This window comes from Silurus aristotelis, assembly GCF_946808225.1.
Source record: "Silurus aristotelis genome assembly, chromosome: 2".
Taxonomy (NCBI): domain Eukaryota; kingdom Metazoa; phylum Chordata; class Actinopteri; order Siluriformes; family Siluridae; genus Silurus; species Silurus aristotelis.
The window spans coordinates 11,522,995-11,550,882 of NC_139575.1; the positions used below are offsets into that span (position 1 = coordinate 11,522,995).

The 27,888-nt window shown below is 37.0% G+C and overlaps 1 protein-coding gene across 10 annotated transcripts in view; it reads left to right on the forward strand.

Moving 5' to 3' along the window:
- The window catches only part of sgip1a (SH3GL interacting endocytic adaptor 1a), a 75,928-nt gene that overhangs the window by 45,415 nt on the left and 2,625 nt on the right, over positions 1–27,888 (forward strand). For 4 of the 10 annotated variants that reach the window (XM_083566677.1, XM_083566674.1, XM_083566676.1 and 1 more), the window contains 20 exons: positions 3,128–3,191; positions 3,708–3,732; positions 4,821–4,883; positions 5,792–5,846; positions 6,971–7,152; positions 13,021–13,032; positions 13,911–13,935; positions 14,089–14,194; positions 14,378–14,463; positions 16,390–16,464; positions 16,641–17,315; positions 18,901–19,025; positions 19,841–19,994; positions 20,721–20,777; positions 22,427–22,486; positions 23,692–23,803; positions 23,971–24,126; positions 24,532–24,664; positions 24,749–24,951; positions 27,789–27,853. In XM_083566677.1, the coding sequence (XP_083422803.1) occupies positions 3,128–3,191; positions 3,708–3,732; positions 4,821–4,883; positions 5,792–5,846; positions 6,971–7,152; positions 13,021–13,032; positions 13,911–13,935; positions 14,089–14,194; positions 14,378–14,463; positions 16,390–16,464; positions 16,641–17,315; positions 18,901–19,025; positions 19,841–19,994; positions 20,721–20,777; positions 22,427–22,486; positions 23,692–23,803; positions 23,971–24,126; positions 24,532–24,664; positions 24,749–24,951; positions 27,789–27,853 (2,433 nt within the window). The remainder of the gene's footprint in view (positions 1–3,127; positions 3,192–3,707; positions 3,733–4,820; positions 4,884–5,791; positions 5,847–6,970; positions 7,153–13,020; positions 13,033–13,910; positions 13,936–14,088; positions 14,195–14,377; positions 14,464–16,389; positions 16,465–16,640; positions 17,316–18,900; positions 19,026–19,840; positions 19,995–20,720; positions 20,778–22,426; positions 22,487–23,691; positions 23,804–23,970; positions 24,127–24,531; positions 24,665–24,748; positions 24,952–27,788; positions 27,854–27,888) is intronic. The other 6 variants (XM_083566679.1, XM_083566680.1, XM_083566681.1 and 3 more) reach the window with 6 other exon arrangements.

Below are 27,888 nucleotides of genomic sequence, written 5' to 3' on the forward strand. Positions count from 1 at the left end.
TGCAATCTGCTTTACAGACTGTGCTCAAAAAGATTCTCCTTAATAAACAGAAGAGGATAATTTTTCATAGAAGCTGTGCTGCCTGGGTTCACCAGGGGCTATAATACTCGACTATATACTAGATATATACTTATATTGTAACTTTTACGAAAGGTTCAATATTAGTGTCAAGTCTAAACTGAGTATATTTTCTACCTCCTGTGTCTGTAGTTTTTTGTTGTTGTTCCAGATCATTTTACTTCCCAAACTGTAAAATATCATTTTAAATACATCTCTGCTAGTTTTTCCCCTTTTCCTGCAGTTCCCTCAGTTGCAGGCTGTGCAGTTTATTTTCTTGATTCTCCTCACTTTCTGTTTACAGGAAAGCTGTGTTGTTATGGTTATCCCTCGATAAGATTAGGCCTGGCTAGTTGCTGCTAATTATGTTAGTGCATCCGTCACATGTGCACGTATACGGATGTTGTTAGGCCAGCCTATCTGTTGGGAATAGACAAATGCAGCAGGATCAAATCATCTCTAAAGGCAAATACAGAAAGTATTGCAAACTGTAGATGTCAAAATTAAAACTGATTAGTTGGTGTAATAGACTTACAGTATGTGCTATGTAGGAGCTCTCTTTTAATATCACTGTCTCTGCTTATTCTCTGAAGATGATCTTTGAGAATGTACACTGTTCTGCCATATTTAATTTGGTAGGGTCTTTAGGCTGGCATTGCCTCTGCCACACTAATTCGTTTTTCCAGCCTGTGTGTTTGGCCTTCGGTGGGTGTGTGCAGTGGGCTTCGCAGCAGGGAGTGGGAGAGACGGCTGTTTGATTATCCTGATCTGCTGCTTGATTCAATCCTCCAGGGTCTCTGTGGGCCTCCTTCTTTCTTCTTAATGCTCTAAACAAGTCCCTGGCTTCAATCTGATGCATGTTGGATTAGAATCACTGGCAGTGAATCAAAGTATACGCATGTGGTCAACCCGAGCTGCATGAATTAGGCACTGCTTTTGTGAGACACAGATACGCAGCTTTGTCTTCCTTCTTCGGTTGCATGCGATATGGAGATGCAGGAATTCAGTAATGTACTATATTAAGGTGGAAAAAACAACTTTGATCAAGATATACAGAATTAAGCAGTAATGCAAAGAAAAAAAAAATATTTGAAGAGAGGAGAGAGGAAAAGGATATGGATATGCTTCACTAGTCAGAAGTGTTAACATTGCTTCGTGTGCCAGATGGGACGCTCTGAGTAGGAGTGGGGAAATATTTAGCAAAGATCAATAAAGCCAGTTGTCGTGCAGCAGCCTCCTCCTCATTTCCCAATTCCTGGCGGGATAGATGTGTGCCAGACTCCTCTCCAGGCCCTGTGGAGTGCTTAGAGCATAGTTTAACTTTTATATACTCTACAGCTAATTTCAAATGAGCCTTTTTATAGTTAATGTTCCTGACAAGTGAACTGACCAATTTTCTTCAGAAAAGCTTTGGGTTTCTTTGGAAGCATTTATGATTAGATAAGGGACCTCTTGGGGTTTTGGCCTGCTTATAGTGAAATTAACAAAAAAAAAAAAAAACAACAAACATTCTGTGTGTTGTGTCCTAAAGCACCTCAAAGTTCTCCCAACAGCATTATTTTATTCCTCTTGCAACCTAGCAATTTGCTAATACTAAACGTTTTTGGTTATTTTCAAAGAATGACACACATTGTTTACTGATTACAGCAGTGGCAGGCCGTCAGGACCAGTACGGCTTCCTGTGCTGGCCCACACTTTATCAGAATGATGGCCTAATTTTTTTTTTTTATAATTATAATATATATAATAGTATAAATATATATTTTTGTAGAAGAATTTGTATTCAGTTGTTCCCAATAGTCTATTCTCTTAATTTTATAGCGTTTTTAGTGAGTGTAAGTTCAGGGTGGAGTTACTATCCAATCAGATTTCAGCCGTCACATCACATGTTGCCAAGGTCAAAGATATTTGTCTGCTATAAGGCCTTCAGAGCGAGAATATGCAAGCTATTTTAGCCTAAACTCCATGTTTCTTGAAGGCTGTTGCGTTAGCCAATCAGATTGCGATTGTTCCACACCGAGGCTCTCTAGTAGGTGTCCAATCACGTCGACATTTTTAAGTTGTTTGATTGGATGGACAGAGAAAAGCTTGAGGAAAAGTCACTTGAATCAGTTCAAAACATTTGTTAAACTTTTTCATTAACCATTTATAATTTTGGCCGTTTTTTTTCTGTAAAATCCTTACAAAAACACACAATTTGCCTCAATTTCAAATCCACAGAAAAACCCGGAGCCATTTAATGAGATTGATATTGATGCTTCTGCCAGAGATGATTCATGCGGGCAGCGCAGCCGTGGATGAAGTGAAAGGAGATTTGTTGAATTGTGTTCATTTGGTTTCTTGCTTTAGTAATTGCATCTATTCTTGCTCTATGACATACCTGTCTCTTATGGAGCACTCTGTACTTACATATACTGCATTTCTCTATAATACTGATGGTTTCTATTGCCGTAGCATCATGATTCAGGTAGGACACCACTGTAGTCGTATGTGTCAAATGCACTGACTTCCATTAGTTTACAGTCTTCTTGTAGCAGACAACTTCTTGTTTACAGAAACACTGGAGATTTCTTTCATAAATTAAATCTTTTTTAGTCTCCTAATTATTGTTTGTAGATTATGTGGAGCCAAGAATTAGATGTTATTCAGGCAACAAATAAATGATAAACAATGAAAATATATACCTGTGATTTGATTTACAGTGAGCCCTAATAAAATAATGCTGTTATAGAAAATTAATTAGCACCTTTAGGAATTAATCAGAATCAGGAACTCAACAGCCCTGTGCAGTATAAAGCAAACCACTCAGTATGACTATAAATATAGAGAGAGTGTGATTTAATAATGCATGAAGGCCTCTGTTCTGATCTCTAAAGTCATGGGTCAGTCTCTACTGGCCTTTTAAAAGTGCCATTCATTTTATAAACACAAACATACACGAAGTGCAGTCTGTCTGTCACAGTGTATAGTTTCTGTTAAAATCCCTCTGAATCGTCAGTGTATTTGTGCTTTGTTCACATTGGCATTCAGATGGTCTGGTGTCTGAGTTCATCTTTCCTTTTATTTGCAGGATTGAAAAAACGTACCAGGAAGGCCTTTGGGATACGGAAAAAAGAGAAGGACACTGATTCCACGTAAGTAACATTTTTGATATGAGACAGGCCTTATAAGCTGATGAATTTTTTATTTATTTATTTATTTTTTTTAAGTATTAAAGAGCCTTCCGTGGTTAATATTTGTCTCTGAATACTGCAGTGCTTTTGTCCATACAGCTGTTCATTCAATACCTAAGCGGACTGATTCATAGCTCGATCACTGAATGTGTCGTGACTGTAAGCTACTTAAGCGAACTCGCATTGCACAGATGATAGAAAGCACGCTTGAGTGTTTTAGGGAGCATTAAATCAAAACAGTGAAGCTGTTTCTGTCCATTATCAAGCAGCAGCTCCAGCCACAACCTCCAATTTGTGTTTCTTTGTGTGCAAGTGTGTTTGTGTTTAAATCCAGGGAACATCTATTTGAGTGTTTAACTGAGTTTGAAAGAGCATGACACGTCTCTTTTTTCCCCTCTCTCTCTCTCTCTCTCTCTCTCTCTCTCTCTCTCTCTCTCTCTCTCTCTCTCTCTCTCTCTCTCTCTCTCTCTCTCTCAGAGGTTCACCAGAGAGAGAAGGAGGAGTAAGTAGTTTTTCGCCAGTTTATGAATATACAGCTATATAAATATATTCGTAGTTGCATTTTTTTGTTTATAGAAAAGCTGTCAGATTATTTTGGTGTGCAGTTATCTTGTATTAATAGTATTACCTTTCTGGGTTTTTAATTTATTTTTCAATTTCCTGGTTGATAATCCTTCACAAAAGTACGATCAAAATACTGAATCTACATGAAAACATACCCTGAGTGCAGTTATGAAGTCAAAAAAGAATCCACAAAGACCCACCATCCTGCACATTTTAGTATTTTTCCTACCCTACCCTAACTCACACAGTTCACACCCATGAGTCATTTGATTTACACAATAGGTATTAAACAGTTATTCCTGCAAGGTACAGTAGTTCAGGTTTGCCAATTAAATCAGGCAAATCTGTGGTACATGGTATAAATTGAAATTGAATGTGAATTTTAATAATCACTAATCATCAGTTCTAGTAATATAATAAAAATGATAGAAATTGGCCTCAAACATGTTTCTCCCCCCACACACACACACACACACACACACACACACACACACACACACACACACACACACACAGACAAAAACACAGACAAATTCATCTTTCCCAATAGAAATAGTCATTGTCTCAGGGAGTCTCTTTCTCATTCACCTTCCTGTCCTTTCCTCAGCAGTCTTCTTTAGGTAATTCAAATACTCTTCATCTTTCCATGATGCATTTAATTCATCTGAAATAAAATATTCATAGACATGTCTCAGATAAAATTTTTGACTCACACCAGTATGAGACAGCAAAAACACCAAAAATGTGTAGGAGGGTTGTGCATGAGCACCAGGATTGAAAACCGCTGATTTAATTCAATGTCTGTCTGTCTGTCTGTCTGTCTATCTATCTATCTATCTATCTATCTGTCTGTCTGTCTGTCTGTCTGTCTGTCTGTCTGTCTGTCTGTCTATCTTTATATATATATATATATATATATATATAAATTTTTGTATTATTTATTTATAACTATTGGATGTGAATGAGTTTATTGGATGTTGATGAAATTATGTTATGCAACACAGTTCTGATTTGATTCACTCATAGCCACAAAAGAAGAGCAATGGAGCTCCCAATGGATTCTATGGAGAGATTGACTGGGACCGATATGTAAGCAATTCATTTTGTTAGATTAATAGTCATTTGTAAAAATATATCTTTTTTTTTTCATTTTTATTATTTGTTGGTAGTCAAGTTTATTTCTATAGCACTTTTCACAATGGACATCGTCTCAAAGCAATTTTATAGAATTTAGGAATTAAGGGGAATGATGTGTATTCATCCCTAAAGAGCAGCCTTGGGAGACTGTGGCAAGAAAAAAATGCCTTAGATATTATAAGGAAGAAACCTTGAGAGGAACCAGACCCAAAAGAGGAACCATACTCATTTGGGTGATATCAAGAGTTTGATTTATAAATCTTAAAACTACCATGAGCACCAGAATGGAAGATTGTGAGTAATGTCCTTTCTACAGTTTTATACAGTCAGTTGACGTTATGGAACCAGGAGCTACTGAGCATCTCATAAAATAGCTCCACATTTGAAATCATCATAGATCCAACACTAACTTCCCAATGCCAGAGCCTTTAAACACTCAAAGAGGTCCAATTTCAAAACACTACATCAAGTGAAATCCAAATGGCGCTGATTCGTCTCTAGATGGTTTGCAATGTTTGCGCGGTTGGCATCTACATCAAGTTCCATAATCTTCATGAGGTGGGACCTCACGCAAACTCGGGATGCTCTGGGATGGGTAGAGAAAGGGAAGCAGAGGAGAGGAATTAGCTAAGCTGCTGTTCATAATATTAACAAGCACAAGATGATGATGTGCATTTTATCAGATGTACCAGAGCACAAGGTTATTATATGTGATATTTGTGTTATGTGTAGGACTTGCTAAAAAAAGATAAGTTTTTCAATCTAAAAATAATGGCAAACCTTTTTTTTATTAAAACTATATATCTCTAACTTGCCCTGGTAAAATTAGTGTAGTTGACTCTTATCGCTTTATGTTGTAGAACTCTCCCCTGGTGGATGACGAAGGTTATAGCATCAGGCCAGATGAAGATGGAGATATCCTGATTTGCACCTTTGCCATATAAGAAACGTTTTGATTAGAATATCTTCTGAATCAATTGTCATTGTCTGGTAATTGTCTGGCACTTGTGTTTAAGGCTAAAATTATTCCATGAGTAACTCGAGTAAATTAAAATTTTAAATGCATAGAGGCAAATTATTTGCCTCAATGCTTCAGTTAGGCCATTTAACTACACACAGGTATACACTATGGAAGCCCATTTCGCCACATTCAGACTTTTTTTTTCTCATAATTTCGTTTTTTTCTTTGCAATTCTGATTAATATTTATATTAATGTAATTCTGATTAATATTTAATATTTATTATTAATACTACTATCTATTCTTTTGCTACCATCAATTGAATTAATAGTATGAAACAAAGCCTCTGATCCCTGCAGAGAACTCTGTCTAACAATCAGTTAGATCAATGGAGGAGATTGAACAAGACAGATGAAGCAGAGGAGGCGGAACTCGGAATTGCGAGAAGAAAGTCGGAATTAGACTATTTTAAAAAAAAAAATTTATGTGGCAGAAACGTGCTTCCATACAACACAGAAGACACTGATGAATGCACAGGGGAGGAATGGGGGGAAAACAGCGAGGGTGAGGAGAAGATTCAGGCCTAAGAAAACGACAAAGTTTCCAAAGTTTGGGATCATTTCAAAACAAAGCAAAAAGAAAACATTGTACAGTGCGTTTACCTTTGAAAAAGTCATTTAAAATAGATTTGTATATTTTTATTTATGATTTTTTTATTAATTTATATATTTGTATTTGCATTTTGATGTAATATGGCGATTAAATCGGTTTAGTATTTACGGATTTTTTTAATGCAATTTCAGCTATAAAACTGTAACATTTGTCTGTAAAGGAAACAAATTACTTGTTCATTGTAAGAGACCCGTCTTTTTTTTTTCTCTTGTATATTTAGTATTGCTCTTCAATAAAGAAAACGTACTTCTTATCTGTTTACTCGATTAATTGATGGAATATTCGGTTACTCGAATAATCGATAGCTGCTGCCCTACTTGTGTTCTAATAAAGTGATACAGCTCTTGTGCTCTGTTTGACTAATGATTATGTCCCTCCACAAAGTGCTTTCCTTAACAACTAACCACCAACCCCTAAAGACAAGTCCCATTTTTTCTCATCGAGTGAGTCGGAGGAAGAGGAGGATCAGCGCAAAAAATTTAAGATCAAGATCAAACCCCTGCTTGCTGACGATGCTGACTTTGTGGCTCCTTCGGTAGATGAATTAAAAGCCTCCATAGGCAACATAACTCTGTCTCCTTCTCCTCTGGTGAGTCCGGCCTACGTTACCTCTAATTTGCTGTTTGTGTACGGTATTTCCTCCTGCCTCCCACACTGTTGCTTTGAGGTTTTATTTGTAATTTTTTTACATTTCTGCTCATGCTGTTTACTTAGTGTAACTGGATGAGAAATATTCCTTTCGACACTGATGCTTATTCATACCACAAATCACACGCTCACAAGAACATAAAGGCAATGGTGATAGAGCTTTCTACGCTGCTCCCTGAATAATAACTGACTCTCAGGGTGTGGCAGCTTTTGGACTCTTTACCTCCTACACATTTTTATTTACAATCCACATGTTGACAAAATGACAAGTTGCGGCTGATTTTGTGGGCTACATGTAGTGATTTTCTGCAGGAGCCATGCGTTTGTAAGGTCAGGAGCTGTCACTTAATTGTAGTTTATTGTAGGTGCTAAAAACAAACTACGGTGCTAAGACATTGAGCAAGCAAGCAGTTTGCATTTACATTCATGGTATTTGGCAGAAGCCGTTATCCAGGGAGACTTACAACTAAGCAGATGAGGGTAAAGGGTGTTGTTCAAGGGACCAGCAAGGGCAGCTTGGTGGTACTGGGATTTGAACGAGTGATTTTCCATGTGAAATTCCAATGTGATTTATCCTTATCACAGGTACTTTACAGCACAGTTAGATTATTTCTTTGAATATCCCAACAATGTTAGGTAGCTGGGGTTAGAGCACAGTGCTCCTGTTGCACAGAAGGTTAAGGGCCTTGCTCAAAGCCCCCAAGAGTGGCAGCTTGACATACTGGGGCTTGAACCCTTGACCTTCCTATCAGTAACCACTGAGCTACCACTATAAACCACTTTATATGTGTATATAAATGCAAGTATGTTATTGTTTTGACTTGCATATTTAATTCTGATAAGAAATATCCTTGTGCAGTCATAGAATATTCTCTTAATTTCTCAACAAAAGGCTTCTGTCTGCCCCAAAGGACAATTGAGATTAGTGCCTAGCAATGTGGACACTGAAGCCAGCCATTGAACTTTGTAGATATTGTAATTTTGCCTTTTAATACACTGACGTATAAGACAGCAAGTATGTTTCATTGATTCTTTTTTAAAGGTCAAACGAGTCTTTTCACAGCACGATTAACTCTGATGGTGTACTCAAGGTGAGACGTGCGTTGTGACTGACCTAATGCAACAGGTCTAGTGCGCACTAAGTCTCAGGTGTACGAGCATTCTCCCTCAATAATTCAGCTCGGAAACTAGGCACAGTGACGCTGCATGACATAACACTGCAAGAACAGAAGCACGAGTGCAGTGTGTGTCATATGAAAGCCGCATCGCTAAATTATTCACACGCATGCACTGACGCAAGAATCACTTAAATCTGTGTGGTCCTTTAGACCATCTTTATTGTTGGTATTTTGACAGGATTGTATGTTCTTTACATACTTCACAACACCACAAAACCAACACAACACAAAGTCTCATTATATGGCATCTAATACATCCTTCAGAAATAAAGTATACACTGCTAGTGATATTAATTAAGAGAAAGCAGTGTTATTTAATATTTTTCCTTTTCCAAGACATTGGAAAAGGAAACTTCAAATAATTGGAGTTATGTAAGTTATATATTCATTTCTGTGTGTGTGTGCGCATCTGTAGATCACTTGTCTCCATACCTCCTGTCCTCTACATCTGCCTTTTTCAAACCAACTACCTGCATGTCTTCCTTCACCACATCTATAAACCTTCTCCTTGTCTTCCTCTTTTCCTCTTTTCTGGTAGTTCCACCATCAGCATTCCCCTACCGATATACCCCATATCCCTCCTCTGCACATGTCCAAACTACCTTAATTGGCCCTCTCTTACTTTGTCCCCAAAATGTCCTACATGTGCTGTCCTTCTAATAAACTAATTTCTAATCTTGTCCATCCTCGTCACTCCTAATGAAAATCTTAACATCTTCAGCTCTGCTACCTCCAGCTCTACCTCCTGTCTTTTACTCAATGCCACTGTCTTTAAACCATACAACATCACAGGTCTTACTCCTACTGACTTTCATTCCTCTTCTCTCCAGCGTGTACCTTTACCTCTCCAGTCTCTTCTTATCCTGCTCCCTACTCTTACCACAAATCACAATATCATCCACAAACATCATAGTCCATGGAGACTCCTGTCTGACCTCATCCGTCAACCTGTCCATCATCACTGGTTACATTTGTAATTAATGGTGGTTTAAAGATTACTAGAGATGGGACACAAATTAATTGTCCAACTTGTGCAATCTTTCTTATACAGTCTTACAATGGTCAAAGGTTTCAAAAACCTATACTAAATTGTCCCTTGGTGTTTCTTCAGTTTCAAAATGGATTTTTATCGAGTCTTTGGAAAAATAAATAAATAAATTATATATATATATATATATTGTACAGTCAGGGTGTTTACGTAAAACAGAAGCTTTCAGTATTAATTTTACTGCAAGTAATGATATAAAATTTAAGGTCTGTAGCCCACCCGTCTTGTAACCATGGCGATAGATTGAGCCTAAAATCTTATTAAAGGGTAACAGGTCTGATAAGATAAACGAGAGAAACGCAGCTCTCTGTATTTTGTGTTGTATTTGAGAACACTGATAATTTGTGTAGGCTGCTGTATTCTCCTGGGAGTGAGCTGAGTCGAACTGAAACTTTACACAAAGGCCCAGGCTTTCCTAATATAGCACACAGGAACCATGTGCTGGATTGCAGGTGCTGTTTGGGCTTTATTGATTAGACTTTCGCTAGGGTTAAGAAACTGGTATATGGTTAGTCATGCAATAAATTTTTATAAAACTCTCAAGAATTAACAGAACAGTAGCTCAAATTTTACCAGGATGATCCCCTTTTTGAACTTAACAGTGGTTGTCATGTTTTTGTTTATTTTTTTGTAGGTAGTCTTTAATCCGTCTATGTTTAGAAACCCATGCTTAATAGAAAAAAGACAACGATATATATATATATTTTTTCTAATTTGTAATAGTTGTGTTCAAAGTATATGTAATGCATTTTCATTTCCATGCACTTCCAAGCATATGCGACCACACCTACACTAATGTAGTATTTTGCTTTCTTTCCTTCTTCCTCTCTCTAATGCTTGCCTCCTCAGAGGAGCAGTCCGGTAAGATCTTTCCCCGTCTGTCTCTTCAGGAGTGCTGTGTTTCTTATTGCAGAGGGTTCTTGGGCATGGCTTGGCATGGTCCAGGGTCTGTTTAGTGCCTGGAATTAATACGTTAATCCGTTGCACTGTCATAGGGCCAGTGTTGTAGTAGGTCTTTTTTATAGATAGACTAGGTTTTTTAAATACATTTTAGAATAATTTGAGCATTTTAATGTCAGGTTAACAAAATAAATTTGTTTGTTTCCTCACTGTATTTGCTACCACATTGATAACCCTGTTCATTACGCTACATAATACTAACATAAGCCATATTCATGGATCAATATGACACCTACAGAAGCTCATAGGTTATGTTCATATGTTCATAGAGCTTCAACATAACTACATGTCACATTTATACAGTTGTACATACATACTGTTTTTAGTGATACATAACAACCATAAAAGCCATAAACATAAACCATAAACATAGGCCATATATAGCTGACGCATTACACAGTGAAATGAAACAACGTATCCTGCTGAATACAACAACAATCACAGAAAAATGGCACATACATCTACATGGCACCTACAAAATGTTTATAAAGCTACATGTCACGTTCATAAGCAATGCTAAGGCAGGTACATGGCACCAACATTAGCATATGTACATAAGTCACATTTCTACCGCATCATGGCATATTGTAGATAAGCCTTTCTAAAGTTGTTTCAAGACAATTACACAAGTTATTGCAACAATATGTCTACATAAGCCATATCAAAAGATCTACATGGCATTTATGCCAGCGTTGTTCATAGAGCTACATCACAGTTAGAGAAGCCATCATTATAGAGAAACATGACACATGCATAAGCCATGCTCACAGAAATAGATGACACCATCATAAACCATATTCGTAGTGCAACATAACAGCAAGATAAACCATTTTTACACAGCTACATGACACCTTCATAAGCCATGTTAATAGCGCTACATAACCTACATCACCAACTTTTCTCGTAACTGGCATCATCCCATGAACATGTTTATAATAAAGACTTAATCCAAAATGTTTTATGATTTGTATTGTCTAGTTCACAAAAAAAACCTGAGTCAGGTAACATTTTATATTACTTTTTAAAAAAATATTTGAGGCCCCAAATAATATGATATAAATGTATTATGTAGGCAGAGATTAGGTTAGTTGAGCAAAAAGGGTTTGTGTACAATAGATTTAGCCCTAAATTAAAAAATGTTTTTGTAAACTTGTTTAAGTCTTGTTGTACTGTACAAAACGAGTGTGTATATTTTACACCATGAAAGTGGCCAGCCATCAGTTCAATTTTCTAACAAGCAGCTGCAAGTTATAAAACAAGATTTTTGTCATACTATATTCTAAAACCAAAACTATTTATAAATGCACAGTGTTGGTGTGTTTTTATTCATGTCATCTCAAAGCCACAGTTAAAGTTATTCTTAAAACTCAGAAAATGGTTTTCTTAGCAGTTTTGAGCACTAACTTTCAGCTGACACACTTGACTTGCTAAAGATTATAGGCTAAGTAGCATAAATGGCCATTTGCAGGTCATGGCAAGGAGAATTTATTTTTACCTGTGAACACAACATAAAAGAAGTGATTTCCTATGTGATTTGTAAAATGTCTTTTTCAACCTCTCTGAGTCATATTGGTGTTATTGCTAATCAGCTATCTTGCTAACCCCTAGTGTGTTAATAGCAGGATATCTCAAAGACAATGTCACTCACAGGGGTAGCTAGTGATGAACTTAGTACAAAAAGATTTCAGGAATCACTTCAGCAAGTTTACTGCTGGTTGGTGTATTTTCCAAACCATATATTAGCTCTTTATCATGTACAGAGATTGAAAATGGGGTGAAAAGGTAGGGTTTCACAAACACCATTGGGTTGTATTTTCAATATAGAGTCTTGACAGTAAAATGGCAAGGTGAAAAGAGAATAAGAGCATCTGCTTTTTTGAGTGGATTTGAAAGAGTGGAAAGTCATTTGGAGATTAATCTTTGTGTTCTGGTTAATATTAATACACACAATTTCTAAACACCATGTTAAAATAACAAGCAGCAGCCATCGTGGTATTTTCCAGAGAGTTTTACTCACATTTTATATCAGCAATACACCACCTGTCTTGTGTAAGACGTATTTTAAGATGGTCTGTTGCATTAGCTGATTTTTTAGTAAGACCTCTCATGGTGCTCAATGGAAAACAGGACTTGAAGTAATAAACATTTTGGATTATCTTTAAAGAATTTGCTCAGGCAAAAATGTGAGCAGTGAACAGAAGGCCGCATGCCATGAAATCAGCTGTTAGCATGGTCATGGTAAGTGTCCTGCAGGCTAGAAAAATACTCTGTGCCACGTTATAATTTTGATATAATTATTACTTTATTGATACTTTAAATCTGGAAATGTGAATAAAAGTAAGTTGTGGGTTATTTTTTTATGTTTATGTAATAGTTTAGACCCCATGAGGGTTTGAAAATCACATTTTAAAACATTTAATAAAAAATTGTCTATTTCTGAAGTGAAAAAAAAAAAAAAAATAGAATAATGGTGTGATTTCTTGAATGTGGTTTGGGGGGTTGGTTTCAGGTTTAAATGCTTCATTTTCTGTTCTTAAATCAGAGTTTATTTTAAGAGTGTGTATTACTGATTTGTCACCCTCTGACCAGGTGTCTCTTCTCTCTTCCTTTTTGCTGGTCACAGAGACGTAGCCCGGTAAGTGTTGTGCATTTGGCTCTTTTTTTTTCTTTTTTTTTTTCTTTTTTTTTTTTTTTTGGCCTAATGCTGTCTGTAGTCCTTTAGCTGGAAGATGTCTGGAGTTGTGAAGGCTAAGGGCTGTTAGTGTTTTAATAATTAATCACTGAGAGCCATGTATGTGTAGCAGCTGTGTTACAATCCAAGGTCATTTATATGGATGCTCTATGTGCTGAGCACTTTAACTGCACCATTTCGATTAAAACACCCATGTGAGCATAAAACTGCTTACAGGCCAATGCATTTTATCAGAGAATATGCAGTCATGCATGAGGCAAAGAAGCTCAGGATGATGATGATGATTAGTATTATTAGCAGTAGTTGTAGTAGTAGAAATATCACTACTGAAACCATAAATATTTGAAATATGTGGTTTTTGTCCTAAACGTTTAATTACAATTTAGTGGCAGACTTTGTTTTTAAGTTTATTTATTTAATTTGATATTTGCATTGCTTCAATTTAATGAAGTTAAAGTTTAATCCTGATAATTGATGATGAAATGATTTATAATTATTATTATTATTATTATTATTATTATTATTATATTACTATTAATATTATTATTAATGTTTTTTTATTTCAATAGTTGCAGTAATAATAGGCTTTTTATTGATACACATTATTGAATGAAAAATGGTATTTCGTGTAGCTGTTACTGCATCTTATGATGACAATACTTATAATGGTTTAAACATAGTCCTCTGTCCTGCATTTGAATTGGTTAAGATGCTGTTTCCTATATTAGTGACCAATACATTTCCTATGTTTACAGTACAGTACAATAGTTTTATGTTAACAAATTAAATGTTTATATTTTTTGTTTTCTTTTTTGTTTCAGGGTCTGGCCAAAAGAGATGTGCCTAGTGAGTATACTTTGAAAAATGTAAATGGGGTAACAATTGCAAATTAGTCACTAAATTGAACTCCTATTATTTTGTCATTTGAAATAGACAATGTTAGCAATGTGTTACAGTCTGGATGCTTTTTGAAAATAAATATTCTGCACCTTTTTTTAGGTGAAGAAATCGAAATTGCACGGCCAAGACGTTCAGTTCCTACTGTTACTTCAGTCTCAGTTCCCTCACCTGCACCCACACCTGCACCTGTATCAGAACCTCCCAGGTACACACACACACATTATACAAAATCATACATTTTTTGTTTGGTGTGCCATTGCTTTTTAAGATTTATACAAAAAAAGAAAAAATAAGACTTATAGATCTGGATAAGTTCACATCACTAAGGTTTTTTTTACACCATTCACACCCGCTTGCTTTTTTTTTTTACCTTCTTTTACTCTTTTAGCAGTAAGAAATCTCCAGTTCCGGAAGATGCAGTAGCCTTATTTGGCCCTCCACTGGATACAGCATGTGATGATCAGAGGACTGAAGGTACAACTAGCAGCAGTTAATGACTGTGAAGTACATTGATAATTACTGATCTTTGAATGTTTCAGTTGTTTTACTGAAATGCTAAACAGATAGACTGTCCTCTTTCCATTTATATCCTTCCATTTATGTACAATTCTGATGTTTGGGCTTGTACAGAACATAACAATGGTTTATACTTTTAAAATGTTAAAGTCATAGTCTCGTGTTTGGATGACTAATCATAGTTTTTTACCAAATGATAAATTTAGATTTGAACAAATAATTAAAGGCATATTTGTCAATGGATACTACTTCCTAGACATTTTTTAATAAGAAAATGAAAGGAAAAGGTTGTGAGTGGTTTAGGTCTAGAACAGTGGTGTCAAACACATTTGAGCTTATTTTAAGGGTTATCTAATACTTAAACCAATTCCAAGTAGATGAGACCAAAACATCTGTGTAGTAGACCAGTGACCAGTTCTCTTGAACAAGTTCAGTAATAATTATTTAGCATTTATCTGCATCAATTCTTAATGTACAAACTAATGTATTTATACAGTATAGTACATAAACACAATGTCCACTTATATATTCCTTATTAGTATGTATACTTATACACCTGCTCCCTATGCTCCTTAATTCTCAGCTATACAGCCATGTGGTTTGAGCATTTCAGAAACTCCAGATATTTTGCAAATTTCAACACCCACTTTCTGGAGGTAACACACAATTAACAATTTGGATAACTGCACAATTGAACAGGTGCACTGGTGTTTCTGTTAAAGTAGAAAGTGAGTGTGTATAGCAGTGTGTGTATACATGTTGTTTGGATTGCTAATGAAGAATTATATATTAGAGATTGAGTTTACTTATTTCCCCAGATAGTGAAACAATAAAACAATATTTTCTCTCAATCTTTTAATTATATTTATGACTTTATTTTAGAACACAAATTTGAAATTTATTGAGTCGACTAGAATAAGAACATTAGACCTGTCCTGACCCACAGGCCATATATCTTTGACACCTCTAATCTAGGACTAGGATATGCCTTCATCTCTAGACTCCATGAAGGGGTAACATTACTCTCCACTGGCTGTGTGTTGTGCCATCTTCCATATATTAGTGATGATAGAGGAACCTGAGGTTTGGGGTGCTCCTTTACATGAGCCAAACCCACACTCTTGTCTAGGAAGACCTTTTCCTCCAGGACGTAAGTTTCTGACAATTTGGCACGGGTTGTCTCTCGTCGGGATCATGAACTCTTTCCCTCCATATTTTCCTTTTGGTTGTATGAGTTAGGATCATCTGGGAATGTGGTTTTCCTTAACTTGAGCTCTTTTGCAAGCTCCAGTAACCCACTAATTTCACAAATCCTTAGTGAGGAAAACCAATCAAACTCATATCCCTAAAGTCATTCGGTTTAGCCAATGGCAATCTCCTCTGATGACAGCTTACTTGATGTGGCCTCACTTGACTACTATATAACAGTATCTTTCATAGCTCTAATTAATTAAACTCTTGAAATGGGTAGGTGTGAATTAAATATCTGGGATAAACCCATATATGGACCTATATAAGTAGGTTTTATTAGGCCTGTATATTTGCTATTCTGTGCTTAGTATTACTGATAAATGTAAATGTTTATTCTGTGTTATTATGTCACTATGTTGATCACATGACACCTATTCTCACTCTGTATGATATTATTATGTGAAAATTGGTCAAGCCACAGAGAGTGAAGTGTTGTCATCCTCTGTGAGTTACTCATCCCATGACCCAGCACTTCCCGCGTCTCCTTGCATCCAATGAGTATAATCTTGCATATGCATGGTGCTTTGGGCATGGAATGGTCCTGTTTTTCTGAGCTAGTACAGTGCGGGCATAATGTCTGACCACTAGGGGGCGTTTGATAAAGCTTGCTCAGCCACCCTGATGTCATTGCAGCACTCCCTCCTCTTCCACCCAAGAATGTGCCGACTTCCCCCCCTCCAAGCAGCACTACGAGCCCAGATTCCTCCGGTAAGACCGGTGCTTCTTCCTTAACTGTATGTCCCTCCGTTCCATTTGTATGTCTTGTATGTTATGCTGATTTGAGTATCTTTATTCCTAAATGAAATCTATGATCTCACAATCTCCAAACGATCTGTTTGATATCTCATTTTATTTTCTACCTTTGATGATTTCTTTAATTATAGTGTCTAATGCAGACTTGAAAGCAGAGGACATTTCAGCAAACACAAACAAACCCTCCATGGCAGATCTGGACAACATTTTCGGCCCAGCAGACTCCCTTAAACCTGGAGATAGTGCTGCAGACAAGTGGGTCTGTTTCAACGATGAGTCACCTCAAAGACCACCACTACCAGAAGATCCAGCTCCTCCTTTACCAAAATCGCCCCCATTTTCTGAAATATCTGCCCCTCCTCTTCCTCCGTCCGAACCACCTAGAAACACAACACCTTCTCCTCCAGCCCCCATTTTGTCACCCAAAGATGCTGTTCCTCCCAAAGTACCCCTTCCACCAGATGAGGTAGCCCCGCCTCCTCCAAATGAACCTCTCCAGCCAAATGTTGAATCAACTACGCCCATTCCTAATGCAGAGGTGATGTGTGGCTCAGCCAAGACTCCACCTAGTGCTCTGGAGATAAATACACACACAACCCCCCAATCCTTGGCCCTTAATCAGGAAGATAAAAATAACCCTGGGGAGGGCAGTCCAAAAAAGGACCCAAGTGAAATTGATGCTTCACCCAAAGAGATTGATCAGGGCCCTAGATCAACACCACCACCACCTCCACCCCCCACATACAGGGCAGTGGTGTCATCTCCTGGGCCTACACCTCCAGTCACGAGTGGAGGAAGTGGCAGTGGTGAGTCATAGTTCTGCATCGTTAGCTGTGTGCTAAGTTTATATGTATACTTTGTTTCAAAACTCTCAGAGGAAGTCATAAGTCATTGGCACATTGAATAAAAAATGATTTAATCTCAGAAAAACATCTGGGTTGTAGATTTATTATACCACCAAAATAGTTTTTATTATTTAAACTCTAATACAAAGTTATTAAAACATTCATGTTATTTTTACGGTGAGTTCTGAGTCAGATCTTGATCTAGAGTTTAGGTTCAAACTATTTCATACGATTTCATTCGCAATTTTGTTTTAAAGTCGTACAAAAAATGGATTGTCCCATTGTCCCATAAACTGGTCTACCTATTGCAACAATGGAAAGGATAAAATAAATTAAAATTTAGTCTTAAATGTTTAACTTTAATGCACTCATGTGTACATTAAATAATAATGTACAGGCCCTCTGGCCTGCTGAAAGGTTGTACAATTAAATATATTCTTTCATAAAAAACAAAGTGCATTTAGAACAAGTGCAACTGCTTAAAGATACAACAATACAACATCACTGCGAAACTTCCTGCCTTTTCAAAAACGTCCGCCACAGACGGAGTGCGCATGCTCGGAGGGGTTTTGCTTTTCTGTGCGTTTGCGTTCCTCTGATATTCAGCATAGCGATCGGATGTTTGGATTTCAAATTGACCCCGACGTGGAGAAAGTTTTTGCGGACGAAAATTCGGCATTACATGTTTTGCAAATCGCTTTCCGTGGGTCTTTCTCAGATATACTGAAATACGTCCACACCGCAGACATGTTGTTTTAGACATGCACGTGCAGGCAGCGGTTTCTGTTTGCGTCATCACAACAAACTGTTTCGGCCATGTTGTTTCGGTGATCAAAGTCTTTCGGCCGAAATATCTGGTGCATCCCTACTTGTTACATTTAATGTTTCGGAGCATTTGCAAAAACAAGTTCGTTTTTGTTAGTTTGAAATTAATTATAGCATCTATAAGCAGACACTACCTAGAACTTTTTTCCTCTTGCTCTTGAAATTAATAGGGCCAAAAATGCAGTTTGTTACTAAGAAACCTCAAAGCACAAATTCCTTCAAGCTTAGAATTTCCTGTGTCAGAAAACCCAAAGGAACAGCATTAGCTCTGACTAATGTATAGCACTTGCACTAAAGACTCTTTCCACAAATGTTGAATTAAAGTCACCACACAGAAAACTTTGCATTTATCTTTGCTAAATTACAAAGTTATGTTTTTGTTTTAGATTGTACAGTTCAAGTCCCTGTGAAATGTCTGGTCCTATAGAAAGTATAACATGAGAAAGCATGTTTCTTTCTTTTTAGCTTATAATTAGCTTTTCATATAGGAGGGTTGTCCAACTCGGTATGAGAAAAGAAATGTAATTTCTTACCAAACCTCTACTATACACCCATGAACTACCTTCACATCTTGACGAGTGGTTTTTGATGTTTTACATTTATATGGCTGGTCAGAAAAACGGTCTTACCATTTGTACTGTAAATGACTATGACTATAAAATCATGTGACCCCTTCTCTCTTGTCTGAATGCTGTTTTAATGAAATGCCCTTGATACACAGGCTCCTCGTCCCCTGTGCACTCTGCAACGCCATTGGCTGCCAGCAGCCCCCCTCCTCCTCCTCCTCCTCCACGGCCGCCCTCCCGTCCCAAACTGGCTCCTGGGAAAGGCAGTATAGGGGATGCGGTATGTGACCACACAAATCTTCTAATACACTAAAACACGGTTAACAGTGACACAGGTGATTTTTACATGTAATGCGAGAAGCCATGCAATGTGTCAATGTGTTGTCATTTTATTCTCCTGAGAACCCTTGTTTAGTAACAGTATTGTAGGATTTGATAATAGAAGTTAAAAAAATTGGTAGTTAGTTATGGATTTTTCCTTACATGCGGTTTTGTTCAATTTGGGCAAATAGCCAGACAAGAAAGGTTATCTTATCTAAGGGTTTTGGCCTTAATCTGAGTTCTTTGGCTATAATAGCTAGTATAATTTTGACAGTTCTATTTTTTCCATCAAGACAATAAGGAATGATCTTCATTTCTCTAATCCTCCCAAGCCAGCTTGACTACACAATGATGAAAAAAGGCTGATTTTGACTGTTTGTAGAAAGTGGATTAAAGTCAAATCAGTGTAGGTCATGTCCTTATACCAGCTGTCAAAACGTCCATGTTTTCCAAGGCCACCAAACAAAAAACTAATCTTTATTTGACCTGGATTAGTTTTTGCTATGGTTGTGCTCTCAATTAAAATGATAGTTGATTTTTTTTTTTTTTAGTTTTTTCCAGTAAAAACACCTGACAGTGCTTGTAGTCAAACTCCTTACAAGTTACATTAACAAGTTTGTGATTGAAACTAATCCAATTTAAATAGTGTTTCATTGAGAGCGACTGTTTTCAATTGATCAGAGATGCACATCAAATAAATCAAGTACAAAAGTACACAAGCAGTGTTAGAATTTCTTCCTTTCTAAACCTCTTTTTCTTTTTCTCCCCAATCAGAATCGGCCCTTTAGCCCTCCTGTCCACTCGTCCAGCCCTCCGCCTTTGGCACCGCTTGCACGAGCAGAGAGCACCTCCTCCATTTCCTCTACCAACTCCCTCAGTGCTGCTTCTACACCCACTGTCGGTAAAGAGCTCTCCGTGTCTGTGTCAGGTGTGACTCCATTCTTCCTGCTCCCTGTGTGCGTGTTTGCAAATCGAATTGGTTTGCAAAGTCCAATGTGGCTGCCTGGCATGCTAGATTCTAAACTAATCATTTGTCTTGCAGCGGTACTTTGAACATCCATTTAGGTCAAACTTTGTGTGTAATGAGTATTCTTGAAGTAAGGGTGGTATTTATATCAGTAGTTCCTTACAATAAACTGTTATTGTGGTCAAATAAGAAGAAGCAGAAGGCATTTCTGCCTCGGTTTTAACTAATTAAATCCATGTTTGATAATGAGAGTATTTCATAACATGTTGGACGGAAAGTAATGACCGGCTTGATGATTTGAAACTGGAATTGGTTAGGGTTAGGGTAAGGGTTAGGGTTAAAAGCAAACTGTAATTGGAATTTAATAATTACATGTTGGATTTGTGTTTGAAATGCAGTTCAGAGTTGTGTATGCTCAAGCAATAGCTTTAGATAAGAATTGCAGTATGTTTGGTGCCTTTTCCATGCCATCCATTTGAGTTACTTTGGTTACCTCTATTCTGTTCATTAACCATTTTAAGTTTGCACTGTGTCTCTGTGGCATGACCTCGTCTTGTGTTAAATGACAATATTTTTTTTCCTTTATAATATTTGTTGTTTTGATTTGAATTACTTTTACCTTTTGTTTTTGTTTTGATGTCTGTCTCGTCTTGTGTTTCGGGCCAACGTTTTGTCTGATGTCGGAAGATGACGTTTTTGTAGACAAACTGCCCAGCTTTGAGAGGCGAGCTGACTACCTAGCAGGTATGGGCCTTACCCAAATCGGTGGATGATTCGGTTAAGTCAAGGCTTTCAAATGCTTGTTACCTACTATGCATTTGAACCAACTGGCATTAGTCATCCTTAAGTGGTATTATTATTTTGTATATATTATTTTGCCTGTTGAATAAATTAAAATTTATATTTTGGCCATAATTTTGCGATATTAGTGAGATCAATTTTGTTTTTCTCCCTTCTTTTTCCTAGAAAAGGAAAAAAAAGAAATTCCCTACACATACACACTACACATAATAAATACCACCCTTATTGTCAACAATACAGACAGCAAAAGCAGCTTGGACATTCCACATCAGTTTTCCTCATCTCATAAATCATTCCATTTGCTTGAAAAAAACATGCATTCATAGTTCATCAAGTACACATTTCTGTCATAGCATGATAACAGTGACACAGTAAGCTTAGCTGTGTATCATTTATAGTGTTTCCAAAGAGCATCTGTCTCCCAGAACACCCTCCAGAACCTGATGGAGACCATCCTCCTGCCAGACGCCAGACACTCAAGCACACACAAGGCCTCTGTGGGTTTGATGTCTGGTCTGGAAAGTAGCCCAGTAAGCGCCAGTGCTAATCAGTATGCTTCTCCCCACTCTTCAGAGAGTCCAGTGCACTTTAGACATTAGCCGTGTGTTTCATTTCGGATTTCTAAGCATTTCCTTTACGCTTGTGTGAAAATCGCAGATTCTTTAAGTGTCACTAATAATACAATTCAGAATGAAATTGCTTACGACTTTAAGAAATTGGGTGCTCCTCACATATTTGCACTCCTAAACATTTTTGTCATATTTATGTCTTTACAGCTTAGACAAAATTTTTTATAGCCACCAGTCTTACCCTGTTGTATTACTCATTAGTGCCCCCTATTGTCCATAATTTACACAACAGAGTTGCAGTATTTCTTCTCTACAGACCAGGGAAGACGTATAGGAGCATAAAATAATGTTTTCCAACAGGAAAAAAAAATAGAAAATTGATTTCAAATATTGCTAATAATAGACATAACGACTTAAAAGTACTAGAAACAGAAATAACGGCAAGGGAAAAAATGTGTGATTAGAAACCACACGAAAGCACCTATACTTCCGTTTGAGCAGATTTTAAACAGTGTGTGATTTCATGTTCTGATTAAATGGTTATGTTGTTTTTGAGTCCGATGCCACCATGTAATGATTGTAGTTTTCTTTCAACAAATTCATTATGTATACATGAGCCCTTGAAACTCACTCGTGCAGTATTCATTTATAAATGTCCAGTTGTGAGTCCTCGTGTGCCCAGTGCAAGCATTTTTCTCATCTAGCTTTCTAGAGCTTTTCCATTTTGTCTCTATTCAGTTATTATGAATACACGCACATGTAAACGCATAGACAGGGGGACATTAAAAATATTAGTCAGTATGAGTATGGAATAACATTATAGTTCATGTATCATGCCCCACCTCTAATTTGCAAGTTCTGACTATTTTATGAATGACAGCTTTCCCAACTGGAGCCCTTTAACCTGAGCCCCTGGCCCCCTCTCTGTGATGTTACTCATGCTAGTGTCCTTCTCTCCTCCTTTTCCCCTATACCCCCCCCTTTCCTTCTCATCCTTCTGCCTTACCTCCTCCCTTTACACAGAGACAGACCAGCCCTCCCTCGTATGGTTTGACAGAGGCAAGTTTTATTTAACCTTTGAAGGTAAGTCAGGCTTTTTCACCCAAGGACGTAGCGCGTACACGCACGCCAGTCTTATCTCTCCATCTTCATTCTCATCCACTTCTCCCTCCATCAGTCGCTCCCCCACCCACAGCGACTCCTTGGTTTTTGGTCAGCCAGTGCCACCTACCTGCTCTTCCAAACTTCTCCGCATCACAGCGCTCGTCTGCTCATGTAACACAGCAGCCTGACCTTTCATTGGGAATCTTTTTATTTATTTATTTTTTTTTTACATCTGGCACTAACCTGTCTTTACTAATTAATGCTTTTGAGGCTTTTTGACTTTTTGGTCTAGACAGTTAAACTAATAACTGCATGTATTTAAGTTTATATTTACATATTTTTTTCTTATTGTACATGCTGCATTTACACCAACAATTAATATAATTGGAAATACACTTCCGTTTATTAGTTACTAGATTGGTATGCTAACTAAACTGCCATTTCCGTGTAAATAAACTGTATATGAATCTACAAACTGGATCCCTGATTTAATGGGATAAGAATTATGTGTAAAAAGTGAACAGGTAGCAAACGATTTACAAAAAAAGTTTTTCCTGTGATGTCAAATGCAAGGCAGTAAGCGGAATTAACATTATGATGATTTAAGGTAGCAATATGACAAAATGACAAAATAATGTTGGGAAAATCTTTATTTAGTAATTTTTATTTATGAGAATCATCAGGAGCACAAATCTAGCACCTTGCTTTTTGCTTTTTTTTTATTTTTATGTAAAACTTAAAATTTAATATTCATTAAAGTGAAGACACAAACCGGACATAGGCGCAACCGATTGAATAAATTATAGGACCTGTGGTGCCAGGTTCTTCTATATCCAGATGTATTAAATTATAATCTCAGTGTATCTTATTTAAAAAGTCACTTTTATGCAGTAATCTGGTACACACACAGAAAAGTAGATTTTATGTCAGGCAGTAGTGTAAAACAAGATAAAAAACCAAGTTCTACAAATGAAACTGAGAGGAATGTATATGTACGTTTTTAGACTGTGTTTGCGATCATCTTTTTTGTTTCGTATTTGTTTTCTTTTACTTTCAGTTGTATTTTTCCACAGTGTAGACCTAAAAAGCCTGTTTTGTTCTTCATACCTCCATTATGTCTTACTTAATGTGGTCTCTCTCTCTGTGTGTGTGTGTGTGTGTGTGTGTGTGTGTGTGTATTCCAGGCTGTTCTCGTGGGCCCAGTCCCCTCACCATGGGTGCCCAGGACACCCTGCCCGTGGCCGCAGCTTTCACAGAGACGGTCAATGCTTACTTCAAGGGAACGGATCCCAGCAAGTAAGCAGCCTGACACGTTCATTTAGCAAGCAGTTAAGCTATGTTAAATATGAAATATTACCTGTGAGGACTATATTGACATTTAGTAAACATTCTGATGTGCAAACACCTAGCAGTTAACGTTTACAAGCATATCCATTGGTTTAATCATATTATCTGTCTTTAAGGTGCGTAGTGAAGATCACGGGTGAAATGGTGTTATCCTTCCCAGCTGGCATCACCAGGCATTTTGCCAATAACCTCACACCTGCAGTGTTATCGTTTAGCATAACCAACTTCAGTCATCTGGAGCATGTTCTACCTAACCCCCAGTTACTGTGCTGGTAAATAACATTTCTAACATGCCTTTATCATGTATATATTCCTAATCCTGTACAGCCAGGCCAGTGCCACTGTTAGACATTTGGAGATTTCTGCCATTCGTTCGATTCAAAACAGTAATTCTTGCTAATGCCAAGCATTTTTGTTTGCTTATTTATCTACCGGACTTCTTGGTCCAGACATTATTTTTTTAGCTCATGGCTTTTTCTTTTTTCCTCTAGTCAGCTGATGCTGACTGACATGACTAATCAGAAGAGCTCATTGCTTTTATTTCCAGCCTCTTACTTGGCTGTTTCTACCCACTAGCAATGAAAAATTATCAATGAAAAAAAGATAATTAATATTGTGTTTGACCATGGTTTTCCTCTATATCAAACTGTTACATTGTTCTACCATTGCTCCCACAGTGACACCAACCAGTCCAAACCCAACTCAAAGGAATTCTGGGTAAACATGCCAAACCTCATGACTCACCTAAAGAAGGTGGCCGAGCAGAAACCCCAGGCCACATACTACAATGTGGACATGCTTAAATATCAGGTAAGAACTTACTGGATAGTGGAGATATGGATTACTACAATATTTATAAACTTCTCATGACACTGATGTGTGTGTTTGTATCAGGTATCAGCACTTGGACTGCAGTCCACTCCTCTGAACCTGGCCATGAGCTGGAAGTGCGAGCCCACCAGCACTGACCTGAGAATAGACTACAGATACAATGGGAATGCCATGACCACACCTGTGGCCCTTAATAATGTGCAGTTCCTTGTCCCCGTTGATGGAGGAGTCGGTCAACTACAAGCTGTCCTTCCTCCGGCTGTCTGGTGAGAGTTACAAACACTTCAATTGTGACAAGCGGTTGTTGTTGTTTTTTTTTAATTAAGGATATCTTTTTACCTGGACTAAATGGACTAAATTCTTTATATGTAAAACTCAAATGGGATATGCATCACACTGAATGAAAATAATGCATATGACGTAAGACATAAAAAAAAAGCTAAAAAATCAAGTACGAAAAAAATATATATATAAAACGATAAAAATAAATTGTGGAATTCAAATTCTTAAGGCTGTATCTTATTAAAAGACGATTTTTGCTTAGATTAAAAAAATCATCATTACATCTATATTGAAAAACATTGATGTATTAGTAATGTATTATTTGTTATTCCTGTTATTCATTTAAACAAAGAGGATTATACAAGGTCACTATTTCACTTAAATAGCAGTGTGATAAGTTTTGTAGTTTCTCGGAGGTTATCAACAATTTGTTTTGTCGTTAATGCAAAATAAACCAGACACCAGTGTGTGCATCAATTTCTTTTATGGTTCCTACCTCATGTCTGCTCAATTCCTAGAACAATTACATTTGCTAAATAATTCAAACTTTACAGGGTATCCCATGAGTCCAACATCGGGGAAAAGCAAAACAATTTTACAGAATATTTTTTTTAACTTAAAGTTGAAAAAAAATATTTGTAAAACAATATAGACATTTCTCTATATAGAATGATTTGGATTTGTTCTTTGCTCAGGTAAAAACCTAAAAACACACCCTGTGGTGCTGAATTATACAACAATCTACATCTAACTATTATAAAGCTTATTTGTAATAAAATTGCAATGTGTAATCTTTGTAATAGTGTTAAAAGATCTTTACAAATGAAAGTGAACTTAAAATTTCTTAGTTCTAGTAAAAACTTTTAGACATCAGTGCAATGCTTTAGTGAGCTTTAATTCAAATGTATTATTGTATGCAAGGTATGTGTGAAAAGATTTATTAGATTTATGCTAAAATCCTGCACTATAACTGTATAAATACAGTACAATGATGTTTAAAAAAGAAGTGGATTAAGGGTATAGTGTCTTATATATATATATATATATATATATATATATATATATATATATATATATATATATATATATATATATATATATATATATATATATATATATATATAGTGAGGAAAATAAGTATTTGAACACCCTTCTATTTTGCAAGTTCTCCCACTTAGAAATCATGGAGGGGTCTGAAATTGTCATCGTAGGTGCATGTCCACTGTGAGAGACATAATCTAAAAAAAAAAAAAAATCCAGAAATCACAATGTATGATTTTTTAACTATTTATTTGTATGATACAGCCGAAAATAAGTATTTGAACACCTGAGAAAGTCAATGTTAATATTTGGTACAGTAGCCTTTGTTTGCAATTACAGAGGTCAAATGTTTCCTGTAGTTTTTTACCAGGTTTGCACACACTGCAGGAGGGATTTTGGCCCACTCCTCCACACAGATCTTCTCTAGATCAGTCAGGTTTCTGGCCTGTCGCTGAGAAACACGGAGTTTGAGCTCCCTCCAAAGATTCTCTATTGGGTTTAGGTCTGGAGACTGGCTAGGCCACGCCAGAACCTTGATATGCTTCTTACAGAGCCACTCCTTGGTTATCCTGGCTGTGTGCTTCGGGTCATTGTCATGTTGGAAGACCCAGCCTCGACCCATCTTCAATGCTCTAACTGAGGAAAGGAGGTTGTTCCCCAAAATCTCGCAATACATGGCCCCGGTCATCCTCTCCTTAATACAGTGCAGTCGCCCTGTCCCGTGTGCAGAAAAAAAAACCCCAAAGCATGATGCTACCACCCCCATGCTTCACAGTAGGGATGGTGTTCTTGGGATGGTACTCATCATTCTTCTTTCTCCAAACACATTTAGTGGAATTATGACCCAAAAGTTATATTTTGGTCTCATCTGACCACATGACTTTCTCCCATGACTCCTCTGGATCATCCAAATGGTCATTGGCAAACTTAAGATGTGCCTGGACATGTGCTGGTTTAAGCAGGGGAACCTTCCATGCCATGCATGATTTCAAACCATGACGTCTTAGTGTATTACAAACAGTAACCTTGGAAACGGTGGTCCCAGCTCTTTTCAGGTCATTGACCAGCTCCTCCCGTGTAGTTCTGGGCTGATTTCTCACCTTCCTTAGGATCATTGAGTCCCCACGAGGTGAGATCTTGCATGGAGCCCCAATCCGGGGGAGATTGACAGTCATGTTTAGCTTCTTCCATTTTCTAATGATTGCTCCAACAGTGGACCTTTTTTCACCAAGCTGCTTGGCAATTTCCCCGTAACCCTTTCCAGCCTTGTGGAGGTGTACAATTTTGTCTCTAGTGTCTTTGGACAGCTCTTTGGTCTTGGCCATGTTAATAGTTGGATTCTTACTGATTGTATGGGGTGGACAGGTGTCTTTATGCAGCTAACGACCTCAAACAGGTGCATCTAATTTAGGATAATAAATGTAGTGGAGGTGGACATTTTAAAGGCAGACTAACAGGTCTTTGAGGGTCAGAATTCTAGCTGATAGACAGGTGTTCAAATACTTATTTGCAGCTGTATCATACGAATAAATAGTTTAAAAATCATATATTGTGATTTCTGGATTTTTTTTTTTTAGATTATGTCTCTCACAGTGGACATGCACCTACGATGATAATTTCAGACCCCAGAAAATAGCAGGGTGTTCTACTACTTTTTTCCTCACTGTGTATATATATATATATATATATATATATATATATATATATATATATATATATATATATATATATATATATATAAATTATTATTATTATTAATTAAAAAAATTTTTAAACCCAGGAACGCAGAACAGCAGAGAATCTTGTGGAAGATCCCAGATATCTCGCAAAAGTCTGAGAATGGAGGTAAAAAAAAAAATTTAAAAAAGCATGCCCAGAAT